Source organism: Mucor mucedo (assembly GCF_025094135.1).
Source record: "Mucor mucedo strain NRRL 3635 chromosome Unknown EV154scaffold_37, whole genome shotgun sequence".
Classification (NCBI taxonomy): Eukaryota; Fungi; Mucoromycota; class Mucoromycetes; order Mucorales; family Mucoraceae; genus Mucor; species Mucor mucedo.
Window position 1 is genome coordinate 263,878 of NW_026252321.1, and position 12,508 is coordinate 276,385.

The 12,508-nt window shown below is 39.3% G+C and overlaps 3 protein-coding genes across 3 annotated transcripts; 1 reads left to right on the forward strand and 2 right to left on the reverse strand.

Annotated features, from left to right (window-relative positions):
- Positions 1-195: 195 nt before the first annotated feature.
- Positions 196-2,599, reverse strand: EV154DRAFT_562750 (uncharacterized protein; the record flags this gene model as incomplete). Its single annotated transcript, XM_051605741.1, has 6 exons — positions 196-424; positions 483-1,530; positions 1,584-1,708; positions 1,769-1,934; positions 2,005-2,264; positions 2,370-2,599. The coding sequence occupies 6 exons, from the start codon at positions 2,597-2,599 to the stop codon at positions 196-198; spliced, it is 2,058 nt and encodes a 685-aa protein (XP_051458517.1).
- Positions 2,600-5,621: 3,022 nt separating this feature from the next.
- EV154DRAFT_463311 (leucyl-tRNA synthetase) lies at positions 5,622-9,152 on the forward strand. The gene is made up of 3 exons (XM_051597630.1): positions 5,622-5,658; positions 5,756-6,052; positions 6,116-9,152. Exons 1-3 carry the CDS (start codon positions 5,638-5,640, stop codon positions 9,005-9,007), a joined length of 3,210 nt encoding a protein of 1,069 aa, XP_051458518.1. The 5' UTR covers positions 5,622-5,637; the 3' UTR covers positions 9,008-9,152.
- A 1,021-nt stretch (positions 9,153-10,173) lies between these two features.
- EV154DRAFT_463315 (coth protein-domain-containing protein) lies at positions 10,174-12,342 on the reverse strand. Its single transcript, XM_051597631.1, has 3 exons — positions 12,017-12,342; positions 11,652-11,954; positions 10,174-11,594 (listed from the first exon to the last, which is right to left on the reverse strand). Exons 1-3 carry the CDS (start codon positions 12,215-12,217, stop codon positions 10,266-10,268), a joined length of 1,833 nt encoding a protein of 610 aa, XP_051458519.1. The 5' UTR covers positions 12,218-12,342; the 3' UTR covers positions 10,174-10,265.
- Between the last annotated feature and the right edge of the window lie 166 nt (positions 12,343-12,508).

The window sequence follows — 12,508 nt, forward strand, 5'->3', positions numbered from 1 at the left end:
TCTTAATCTATTTTTATAATTATTATCGTGAGACAAATGATCCAAACGATTAATTTGTTTATAAATATTTGGTATACTTAACAAAAAAAAGAAAAAAAAAAGTTGTTATAATTCGAATTTGTAAATAGACTGCAGAAGTAAAGAGACGCAGGATCCCTTGCACTATTGTTTTTAAAGGAATGAAATAAGTTTAATTTAAAGTTTCTGAGCTGGAGGTGCGGCCCGACTGTCCTCAGCCGCGGTAGATCCAGTGTAGGCAGTCGGAGAAGTCTCTGTCGGCGAGATGATTAGGTTCGTTGCATCTACCTCATTTGGTTTTTGCAGTGCCTGAGCTGGCTGGACCCTGGAAATTGGTCGAGACCCTGTGGCTTCATTCATAGGTGTAAGCATAAAGTCTTGGTCAGCAAACGAAATATTATTCTCACTATAAACAAAAAGAAATTAGTGCCAATTTACGTTGATCTGCTATCGTCATGGCTTACGTAGGGAATTGTTGACGTTGTTGTGGCTGATGCTGTGAATTGTCCCAATAGCCTACATGTTGGTCGTTTGAATAGACTGCGCCGGTTGTCGATCCGAAATCTCCGGGTGAGTGGATTATATCAGCCCCATTTTCATGATGGTAGCCAATGTTACCATTGTAAGCATTGTTTGCATAATATTCATTGTTGTTATAATAGTGATCCCCCATCGGAGCTGATGTTGTGACAGGTCCAGAGTATTGTGGTACATAATAGGCACCGGTCATTGCATGGCTTGTGGGCGCTGTTGTGTTTGTTGTGAAGCTATTCATATGATATGGATTGTTCCAATCGCCTCCTCCGTTACCTGCTAACGCCATTATACCACCTGACGTAGTTGTAGACATGGATGGTCTGGATGCGCCTGTACCTTTGGAGTTATCCTCTGTTAAGTTGTCTTGATGTATATCATTATTGTAATATTGAGGTCGATGATTTTGTGGATCGCTGTTATTGATAAATACCATACCATCATTATCGGGTGGTGTAGGTTGGTTATTCTTCGAAAAAGGCTTAATACGTCGTCGTCGACACCACCAAAATGTGAAGCAGGAAGCAAGCAACAATAAACCGACAACAACTCCTACAATGAGACCAATCAGACCCTTGACACCACCAAGACTAGCATAAGGGGCTGTATCTGAAGCGTGTGTAGATACTGCACTATTAGTCCAAGTCCAATCTGTGACATTCAGGATTTGTATGTCTACAGCTTTATGTGTGCTATTCGTACCCGCAATGATCCATATTTGGTCATCAATTAAAATAGATGTATGGTTAGAGCGATAAAGGCCGATGTCTCCTCCGACCTTTTGTTCAGTCCATTTATATTGGTTTTTATCACTCGTGTCCAATAGCCATACATCATTCAGTAAATATGCACCTGATGCATTAAAGGTCTCTCCCCCAATTATAATCAAGGTATGCCCATCAGGATGTAAGGTTGTTGTGTGATGTTTCCTTGGAGTTGGGATTGAATCTCCTATTGCAGTGATATTGGTCCAGGTATCTTAGTTTTGTAAGTTAGCGCATAATGAGAGATTTGGAAAATACAAAACTTACAGATTTTAGGATCCAGAACTATGATATCAGACATGTTTGCTAAAGGAAAATTGGTCACCATATCGACGTTAGAAACATTGTTGATTGTGGCACCTCCAATAATGACCAGTTGGCCGTTGGTGTCTCTAGTTTTAGGAAAAAAAAGTTTAATATTTGCCAATTTCTTTTAGGAGTTTAGAACAAACTTTATTTGTGTCATAGTAGCATTAGTCCTGGTGGGACCACTATAGGAAGGGCCATCGAACCAACCGTCTTTATCATACATGGTAACATCTTGATGCCAGATAAATGGAGCTCCATGATATCCTTGTGAATTGGCATTAAAACCTGTAATTTCGTCGGAAGTACCCCCTATAATTGGGAAAAGCAGCAGGTTACTATTTATACAAAAAGTAAAGAGGGTGCGCGTTTCATTATTTACCCCAAATGAACGTTGTTCCTGATTCGCTCACCTCGAATGCTGCGTTGCGTCTAGCTGGTGCACGATTCTGTCGCTTAATCTGTCTGAAGACGCCTGTTTGTGTATTGAATTCACATAAGGCCAAATACTGTTCGAAAACGCCATTGATATCTGTACCGACGCCGAATATGTTTACACTGACACCATCCGGGCTAGGGAAAGCTTGGGCGAAACGCATTACAAGGCAGTCGTTATTTCGGATTTTGTAGGAGTTGTCGACACTGCATAAGTTTTCAAGATAATAGAAGAAAAAAGAAAAGTAAATGAATACAGGTTGTTATTTTTATTTTATGTCGTGTGTGAATTTACTATGTAGCCATACATACATTGGTGGTTTTAATGTATTAAAGCTCTTGTTTAAATCGATCGTATACAGTGTATTTTCTGATGATTTTGCTTTTGCAAACGAGAAAGTCCATATCGAATTACTTTGTTTGATGTACACAGATTTACCGGGTATAGGTGCTTGTCCAGCAATAGCGCTGACACCTTGTGCTGTTACATGGTTCGATAGAAAGAAGAGTACTGAAAATGATAATAAAAGTATCTTTATCATTTATTATTATGGCTGTTATTGACTAGAAGTCAAACGAAAGCTTATATTAAGATAAAGTAGCAAGAGGAGAAGTGAAAAGAAATAAAGAGAATAAAAGGGGGGTTATGAAAGAAATGGTAAAAAGGAAGAAATACAAGGGGAAGGGGAGTCCAGGAGTCTTGAGTATGTTTCTTATAAAAAACTGGTGCAAACAAAACAAATAGCTGAGCCCTCTCTTGATCATCACAGTGATGTTGATAATGCAGTCGCTTTGTGTCACACTTTAGGGTCATCAGCCCTTAAGCACTCCTCGGATATTGCTATTAAAACAACAAGTTGTATTAGACCACCCGATGTCTAAAGAATTTTTAAAATTTCACTAAACTTTTTGTTATTTTCGTGTCACCATTTCCATTTTAATCACTTGTCGTGTAACAAAATAAAAAGCATTACGAAATTATTGTTCAATAAATTCGCAATTAGTGTATTTATCAATTTCGACCCATAATATTGTCCTTTCTTTTTTATTCTTCTAAACATTTTAAATGAACTCAAAGAAAGAAGCCAATAACAACAAAAACAATCAAGTAACACTCTCCTTTGTTGATGCCGACCCAAAAAAAAGAAAGACAGACGGCAGAAAACGTAGAAGAACAGAAGGAAAGAAAGAACAGGAAGAGGATAAAAAACAAATCTCTGATAAAGGAACAAATAAGAGAGGGATATGGACCAAAAAACGTGAAATGGCCGTTTTGACATCATATGTAACCCATAGGCCATTTGCAGTTCCATATAAAACCAGAGGAGTATATTGGGAACGAATTTTGAAAGAGGTCAATGAACAGGACGAAAGTGAAACTCCTTTGAAAAGAGTGGCAATGATTGCCAAATTTCATGATTTACTTGACCAGTATAAGCATTTGTTTTCAGAGAATGTGGTTAATAAGTCGTCTGGAATCAATCGTTTTAATTCGGATATTGAGCGAGCTGCTTATAATGCTTGGAATCAGGTATTTATCTTTACTGAATTACTGATCAGTGATATGACATATTAATAATTTACCTTGTAGTACCAAGAAGATATCAAGTGTTCTGCTGACGAGAAGATAAAGAAACGAGAGGATATAGAGAAAACGGAAAAAAGGGATAAACGTATGCAAGGACTGGCAAAGGAAGGCAAATGTTTTCATAAGAACAAGGGGAAAGAGAGAGACGATGGCCCTTCTACTGCAATAACAGGTTCAGCAATTAATCCTGTAGAAACAACCACTACTGTAGAACCTATTCGAATGATAGAAGACGAGCCGGAGTCTATACTCGAGAGATCAAATGGTCTCCGTCGTAAAGAGCATTCAGAAATAATGAGTGCTCTTCAAACATTGCATGAGGATAATCAAAAGCTTCAACAAATGTTTATGATGTTTTTAAATAAATAAGCTTTTAATTATTCAACAATATCAAATTGGCTTCTTTCTCTCATCAATCCTTGTATGTATTCCTCGAGAGATGGTGGTTGCAAATCAAACATCGAAGATACAGTAGATCCATTAATGCAGGTGTGAAAATTCTTGAAAACTGTACTGAGCATATACTTTGTTGCTGGTCTTGTCTGCGAAACAATATTTCCATACTTCCATTTGCATGCTCTAAACAACTGAGAGACTTTGCCGAATTCCATCTCAATTGCTACTCGAACTTTTGACATGGAAAGATTCACTTCGCCTTCGAACTCATTTCTTAGTGGGTTACGATACGGTTGGATGACATGCATTGTGGACCAGTAAGCCTCGTCTCCATAAATACAATACTCGTATTCCGGAGAAATATGCCCAAAGTGCGCTTGAAGACGTTGAAGCATTTGACTTTCGTTCAACATACCTCTGTCATTTCGTCGACCAACGTAAGGACCGGATAAACTGCTGGTAATTCCGTCAGGGGTAGAGATTGCTTGGAACTTGATACAGTGTTGATGCTTCCAACCATTAAATAATGCCTTTTGGTCTGCGTTGATTTTTGGACGGCATGTTTGTTGCATGGTTCCATCGATAAAACCAACAATGTTTGGATAATATGCCCCTTTCTCTAGAATAGCTCTTGAAAACTTTTCGCAATTGGATTTGGAAAACTGTCTCTCGTCAAACTCGAGGCCATACCTGAACTTCTGAAGTAAAATATCTGACAGTCCATTGACAGTTCTTCCAATGTTATCTTCAGCCATACCAAAGATGTCAACCATATCTGATAAGCGACGTGGAAATGAGAGTCGATAAAGAAGCAGAGCCATAGCAAACTCCCTGGTTATCTTGATGCTATTAAATCTTAGTTTATTATCCAAACCGATGAGTTGGCAAATTTGACAAATCTCTTTGTAGGTAAAACGAAACATTTTATAGCACTTTTCTTCTGTCCATGACTCTAAATCAGGTCGCTGATACTTTGCTCTGGTTTTTCTACTGTTGCGCTCCTCAATACGTCGTCTATCAAACATGTACATAGCTATATCATCCATAAAAGTACGAGAGTTCATTTTTAAAGTTTACAAAGAACAGATAAATAATTTGGAGTAGCAAAAAAGGACTTAATGTCGTTATTTTTGTTATGCATTTATGAAATACTAAATGACGTAATTACCATATAATTACGTTGCACTAGTACAAACTCTGTAACACTACGCTAAATGGAATTTTCAAAAATTCTTTAGACATCGGGTGGTCTATTAGATAACAACATTGTGCCGGGTTATTAACCACATTATTTTGGGACCAGTCTATAATTGGATTAGAAGAACTCACTCTGTTACAAATTGTATTACAATAGCGGTTGTATACAGGTATAAAACAATAGCAATTCCTATGTCATCACCATAACAAGTACATTTACATACAAAAAAGCTTCTAGACATTCAAAGGATGACTCAAGAAACTATCCAATAAAATTTAAGAATACCCCAAGCCACCATAGTAACTGGGTGTTTGACATATTGAATTTCCGGCCGTGTAAAGGAAAAAAAATGGGTCTTTTTTTTTTCGCTACTTCTCTTTTACCAATAATTTTAGAAAATGGCAGCTGAAGCACCCAAGGTAAACTATTCATCATGAAGCAAGACTGATTCCTTGAACAAGCGTGAGCAAAAAAAAAAAAAAGTGAACTAATAAATATTGGGTTATAAATAAATAGACTGCTAAGCGTGACGCTCTTCGTGCACTTGAAGGACAGGCACGTACCCTTTGGGACAACGAGAAGGCTTTTGAAGTCAATGCCCCTACCGTTGAAGAACATCCCAACCTTGAGGATCTTCACCAAACTTACCCCAAGCACATGGCATGTATGCCTTTCCCTTACATGAATGGTCGTATGCATTTGGGCCATGCCTTTACTTTCTCCAAGGTTGACTTCTGCACTGGTTATGAGCGTATGAAGGGTAAGAGAGCTCTTCTCCCTCAAGGTTTCCATTGTACCGGTATGCCCATCAAGGTAAAAAGAAAAAGAAAGTTTGAAAGGATTGGAAAATAATTTTTGACACCTGCATAATTCTAGGCTTGTGCTGATAAACTTACTCGTGAATTGGCTATGTTTGGTAAGAACTTCGAAAAGTATGAAGAATTAGCTTTAGCCAACAAACTCGAAAAGACCGAAATCAACAAAAATGTTAAGAGTAAGGTTGCTGCCAAGACTGGTAACGTCACTTACCAATTCCAAATTATGCTTTCTCTCGGTATTGATATCACTGAAATCCATAAATTCGCTGACCCCTACTATTGGTGCGAGTTCTTCCCTCCTCAAACTATCAGTGATATGACCGCTTTCGGTGCCAAGGTCGATTGGCGTCGTTCTTTCATCACCACCGATGCTAACCCTTACTACGATTCATTTGTCCGCTGGCAAATGAGAAAGTTGAGAGCCATGCAAAAGATTAAGTTTGGTGAGCGTTATACTATTTACTCTATTGTGGATGGTCAACCTTGTATGGATCACGATCGTTCATCTGGTGAGGCTGTTGGTCCCCAAGATTATACAGGTATTAAGATGAAGGTTCTTGAATGGTCCAAGGCTGCTCAAGATGCTCTTGCCTCTAGCGCCGATGCCCTCAAGGGTAAGACCGTTTATTTGGTTGCCGCCACTCTCAGACCCGAAACTATGTATGGTCAAACCAATTGTTTCGTCGGTCCTGATCTCAAGTATGGTATCTACCAAGTAAATGATAACGAAGCTTATCTCTGTACTGAACGTGCTGCTCGTAACATGTCCCAACAAAAGCTCTTTGCTTCCACTGAAATCATCAAGCTTGCTGATATTAAGGGTGCTCCCATTGTCGGTACTAAGATTCATGCCCCCATGAGTGTTTATCCTGCTGTCTACGTTCTTCCTATGGAGACTGTCTTGGCCACCAAGGGTACTGGTGTTGTTACCTCTGTTCCCTCTGATTCTCCTGATGATTTCGCTACCCTTTCTGATCTCAAGAAGAAGCCCGAATATTACCATATTGAACCTGAGTGGGTCAACGGTTTCGAACCCATCCCTATCATTGACACCCCCAACTATGGTAACCTCATTGCTCCCAAGCTTTGTGAAATCAAGAAGATCAACTCCCAAAAGGATAAAAACCAACTTGCCGAAGCCAAGGAAATTGCCTATAAGGAAGCTTTCTATCAAGGTGTGATGTGTTACGGTGAATTTGCCGGTGTCAAGGTTCAAGATGCCAAGCCCAAGGTCAGAGAATTCTTGCTCAAGTCTGGCGAAGCTTTTGTTTACAACGAACCTGAGAGTCTTGTCATGTCCCGTTCTGGTGATGAATGTGTTGTTGCTCTTTTAGATCAATGGTACATTGATTACGGAGAGGAGGAATGGTTAGCCAAGACCAAGAAGTGTTTGGCCCAATTGAACACTTACACAAACGAAACCAGAAATCAATTTGAAGCTGTTTTGGATTGGTTGAACAAGTGGGCCTGTGCTCGTAGTTTCGGTTTAGGTACCAAGTTGCCTTGGGATGAGCAATTCTTGGTTGAATCTCTTTCTGACTCTACCATCTATATGGCCTACTACACCGTTGCTAACCTCTTGCACGGTGGCTCTGTCAACGGTCATCAAGTTGGCCCTGCCGGTGTTAAACCTGAGCAATTAACTGATGCTGCTTGGGATTACATTTTCAAGGTCGGTGAAGCTCCTACTGACACTGATATCCCTGAAGCCACTTTCGCTGCTTTGAGACGTGAATATGAGTACTTCTATCCTTTGGATCTTCGTGCCTCTGGTAAGGATCTTATTCCTAACCATTTGACCTTCTTCATGTATAACCACACTGCCATCTTCCCTGAAAACATGTGGCCCCAAGGTATCCGTTCCAACGGTCATTTGATGCTTGACTCCAAGAAGATGTCCAAGTCTACTGGTAACTTCATGACCATGAGTGATGCCACTATCAAGTATGGTGCTGATGCTACTCGTCTTGCCCTTGCTGATGCTGGTGACACCGTTGAAGATGCCAATTTTGAAGATTCCACAGCTAACGCCGCTATCTTGCGTCTTTACACAATTTTGGAATGGTCTGAAGATCAAGTCAACAAGGCTGATGCTCTCCGTACTGGCGAATTCAACTTTTACGATAAGATCTTTGAGAACGAGATGAACAAGTTGGTTCTCGCTACTGAGACCGCTTATGAAGCTACCTACTATCGTGAGGCACTCAAGTATGGTGTCTATGAATTGCAAGCTGCTAAGGATGCTTATCAATTGGCCTGTACTGAAGGTGGTATGCACAAGGATTTGGTCTTCCGTTACATCGAAACCCAAACTTTGGTCTTGTCTCCTATCACTCCCCATTGGTCTGAACACATGTGGCGCAACATCTTGAAGAAGGATAGCTTGGTCGTTGATGCTCGCTTCCCTAAGGCCACCGCACCCGTTGATCAATCTCTTGATGAAGCTACCCGTTATATCCGTAAGACCACCAAATCCATCCGTGATGCCGAACTCAACTTGATGAAGAAGAAGAAGGGTAAGGTTGCTGTTAACGAGTTCAAGCAAAACGAGCCCAAGTCTCTCAAGATCTTTGCTGCCACCAAGTTCCCTGAATGGCAAGAAGCTTGTTTGACCGTTTTGAAAGAGAACTATAACAATGGTGCTTTTGATGATGTCAAGATTCGTCAAGACCTTGGTGCTGCTGGCGTCCTCAAGAACAAGAAGGCAATGCCTTTTGTCCAAGAACAAAAGAAGATTGTCACAAGAGATGGACCTGAGGCCTTTAACCGTACTTTAATCTTCAACGAAGTCGAGACTCTTGAAAAGGCCAAGGATGAGTTAAAGCGTACTCTTGGTTTCCACACCATCTCTATCTTGACTCAAGATCAATGTGCTGAAGAAGATGCTAGAGCTGCCGAAAATGCTGTTCCTGGTGTCCCTTCTTTTACCTTCAAGAACGAAGCTGCTTAAATTATATATAAATCTTGCTTCCTCCCCCTCCTTAAAACGGCACCCTTTTTTTTTCGTTTCGTAAATCATAATTCCCAAATCTTGCAAAAAATATTTGTCCTAACTTTAAAATAAATTTTATTAATTCAAATCTCACGCTAACAAATGAAAATTCTGTGTCATTGTATTGATCCAGCTAGTCTTTAAAATTCAAGTCTGTTCACATGGAACAAACTGATTGTGAAAAGTCTTTAGGATCTTGGATTTATTCTGATACAAGGTTTTTTGACGGTTACTTTCCTAAAAGCAATGGTCGTTTTGGTTCAGTGTCCCAGTTGTTGATTTAAAGTTATCGCATCCGTTGTAAGCCTTCGACTGCATCAGTTTCTCGGGCACGAGACTTCTCATCGAAACTTTTACAAAATGTTATATTTTCTTCTTCAGGCTAGCTTAACGGTAAACTCTGATTGTTTACTTTTCCAAAATGTTCTATTTCAGTTCCTATTGATCAGTCCGCTAGCTCTATCCTGAGCAGTTCTGTGTAGTACTTTCATACTTCTGCTATTGTGTCAAGGCTTACCAAAATAGTCAAGTGAAGTTACTCAAAGTTTTTGTGCCGATCTTTTATGCATTGTGTCGATTCGATTTTCATCAACAATGTCACCCTTGGCTGTTTTCAGGCATAATAATGCTGGTCTCCCTTTTTTTTAAAAAAAAAAAATACACGTATGAATGGAGGAGACGGATTGGGAAAGCAAAGGCGTGAATGGGTCAATTAAAAGTGTGTGAAATTATTTGAAGCAGCGTGGACTGGTGTTGTGATAATTGTATTGATTGGGTACTCTTAATCTATTTTGATATATATCATTTTTTTTCTTTAAATGTCCTCGGGATATTTTTATCCTGGTAAAGATTTCTTCGTTACACGATGTGCCTTAAAATTCCCGTTTTATTTATAATTGCCAAGACTAAAGACAGGAAAACTCCATCCAAATAATAAAAGTTTAGAAGTATCGTACGTTATCTTTTAGATGTTTTGAGGATCCACTTTAATAATAGCGTTATCTCTTGTTTTAAAGCGTTCTATGTAGTTTACATTAACCGTCTATCCGATTATGCGTAGTGTGGTACAACATACTGTCAGTGCACATATGCGTACTACACCTGTTGTATAGAAACCATTTACAGAACTTGGAAGCATGTGACAATTATTTATTATATTGTATATTGGGAAGGAAAAAATGATGAGAAGGGTTAAATGAGATATAGAATTAATAATTTAAAGTAACGCAGTAACGGCGCCAACGATGGCGAGAGTTGATAAGACTTGAGGGATATATTTTCCATTTGCAGCACTGTCAACTTGTTCGACAGAAGCAGCCTTGATAGATGAGCCAGAAAGGTCTTCGTTAACATCTTCATCTGTAGTATCCTCTTCTGCAGTTTCGTCCTCTGTGACAGCAGGAGTTTGAGTGACAGGCTCTGTTTTAGCGACAGGCTCTACTTTGGCAACAGGTTCAGTTTTAGCAGCAGGCTTTGAAATTTCATCGTCGGAAATGCTAAGAGCTGCCTTGACAGCAGCTTCCTTTTCTGAAACCCATTCCAAAATACCAAAGGCAGCACCACCGGTGCTTGCACCAGGAGCAGTAACACCTTCAACTAAGTTTTGGGTAGTTTGCTCAGCAGTCCAACCAAAAATGTTACCAGGAGATCTTTGCTTGATAGAACGATCCCATTCAAGATCAGGATAGATGAATTCATGACGAGCATTAACGTAGTTTCCAAGAGTAGCATTGTTGAAAATCTCGATAACAGTAGTACGGAGATAAGATTCAAAAGTAGACTTGACGGTAGGATTTTCTAAAAGTTTGTTGATCAAGACAGCCTTGGGGAACTTGGTAGGGTAATCGGTATAAGGAAGTTCGACAAAGTCATCTTCATAGGCAAGGTTAACACCAAAGGTAGCATCAAAATCTTGGGCAAGAAAATACATCTTGTCATTCTCATCAGCAGCAATATATGCACCAATATTGGTCTGTTCCATCCAATAACCATCCCAATCACCAGTAAGGAACTCGATCACCATGAAACGGAGGAATTGATCGTAGTCAAAGTAATCAGCAATGGCTTGCACTTGAGCATCATTGGAGAAATCAACAGCTTCGAATTTGGTAGCAAAAGGCTCGATGTCTTCTTGTGCAAAAGGAGATTCTTCATTAGGAGTGAAACTGTAGTAGCCATCAGCAGGGTCAAAGGTAGCGCCAGATCCACCATCAAACAGACCACCCATCTCAGTAGACTCAGTACCATTGTTGAACATAGCATCAATGTAAGAATACTTGATCACATCATCGAGCATATTAAAAGTTCCCATGCCTTCCTTGTTCACAAAGAGACGGACCATATTAGCTTCATTGGCATATGTACCCATCTTTCTAGAGATATCTGCATAGAGCTTTTCACGGATTTGGGTAGGATCTTCTTCTTGATGTCTGAGCTTGAATGTGCTACGGCTAGCCAATAATTGACCTTCAGGAAGGGTATAAACCCAACTTTGTTTAGCATCATTGTTTTTACGGCCAGGACGATGGAGATTCACGGTACAGTTCTATAAAAGACTTAGTTAAATTTAATCAAAAAAAAATTTAAAAAATTAGTTTGTTACCTCAAAAGTATTAACTTCGTCAGGACCAATAACAGTAATTTTTGCAGAATAGACATCCTTGGGTACGTTTAAAATCAAGTTTTCCATTTCTTCCTCATTAGCAGTAACGAAAACGGATGGAATGTAGTTACTGTCCCAGATAGGATGACTGGTAGCACCACGAGTCCAACTACCGTTAGTAAGAATGCTAGGCAATTCTGGAATATCTGCATAAGTAATTGGACGGTTATAGAACTCATTACGAGTGGAAGAGCCCTCCTCCAAACTACGAGTACAATCTTCGGCTGTACCGTCAACAACATACTTTTAATTGTATCGATATTAGTAAAAAAGGAAAAATAAACAATGACGAAATTTGTGTTTACCTTGTAAGTAGCATCATCTGCTAATTCGGCAGTACCGGTGTAATAAGGAACATCAGGATCCGAAGCAGTGAGTTTGGTCAATTGACCATTGATATCGACTTGAACGTCCGTATTACATTCAGGTGCAATTACTTTAAATGTAACACTAGCTGCATTGACAGCAGTTAGGACTGTAAGGGCAATAAAAGAGAGAGATTTCATAGAATAGAATAATGTTAGAAGAGGAGGAAAATAGGAAAAAGACTTAAATATTTATACTCAAATTTATGGGCGGAGAACGACAGTAAATTCCGAAAATAACATTTTACGCGCTCTTTGAACAACCAACTAGAAAAAAAAATGTTGTCTTGATTTATATTGGTAAATGTTATAAATACATGCACACGTGAACCACCGATTTGGTTAACTTTTTATAAACAGATAAAATTAGCAAACAGTCGGAAACTTTTTTTTTTAAACCAGGAACTTATCACACGTCTATTTTGAGGAGGT

Excerpts from the sequence above, each read along its gene's own strand:
- EV154DRAFT_463311 (XM_051597630.1), top strand. The coding sequence starts at position 5,638 with ATGGCAGCTGAAGCACCCAAG. Across the intron at positions 5,659-5,755 it reads TGGCAGCTGAAGCACCCAAG|ACTGCTAAGCGTGACGCTCT; the intron begins GTAAACTATTCA and ends ATAAATAAATAG. Across the intron at positions 6,053-6,115 it reads GTACCGGTATGCCCATCAAG|GCTTGTGCTGATAAACTTAC; the intron begins GTAAAAAGAAAA and ends GCATAATTCTAG.
- EV154DRAFT_463315 (XM_051597631.1), bottom strand. The coding sequence starts at position 12,217 with ATGAAATCTCTCTCTTTTATTGCCCTTACAGTCCTAACTGCTGTCAAT. Across the intron at positions 11,955-12,016 it reads CAGATGATGCTACTTACAAG|TATGTTGTTGACGGTACAGC; the intron begins GTAAACACAAAT and ends TACAATTAAAAG. Across the intron at positions 11,595-11,651 it reads ACGAAGTTAATACTTTTGAG|AACTGTACCGTGAATCTCCA; the intron begins GTAACAAACTAA and ends AGTCTTTTATAG.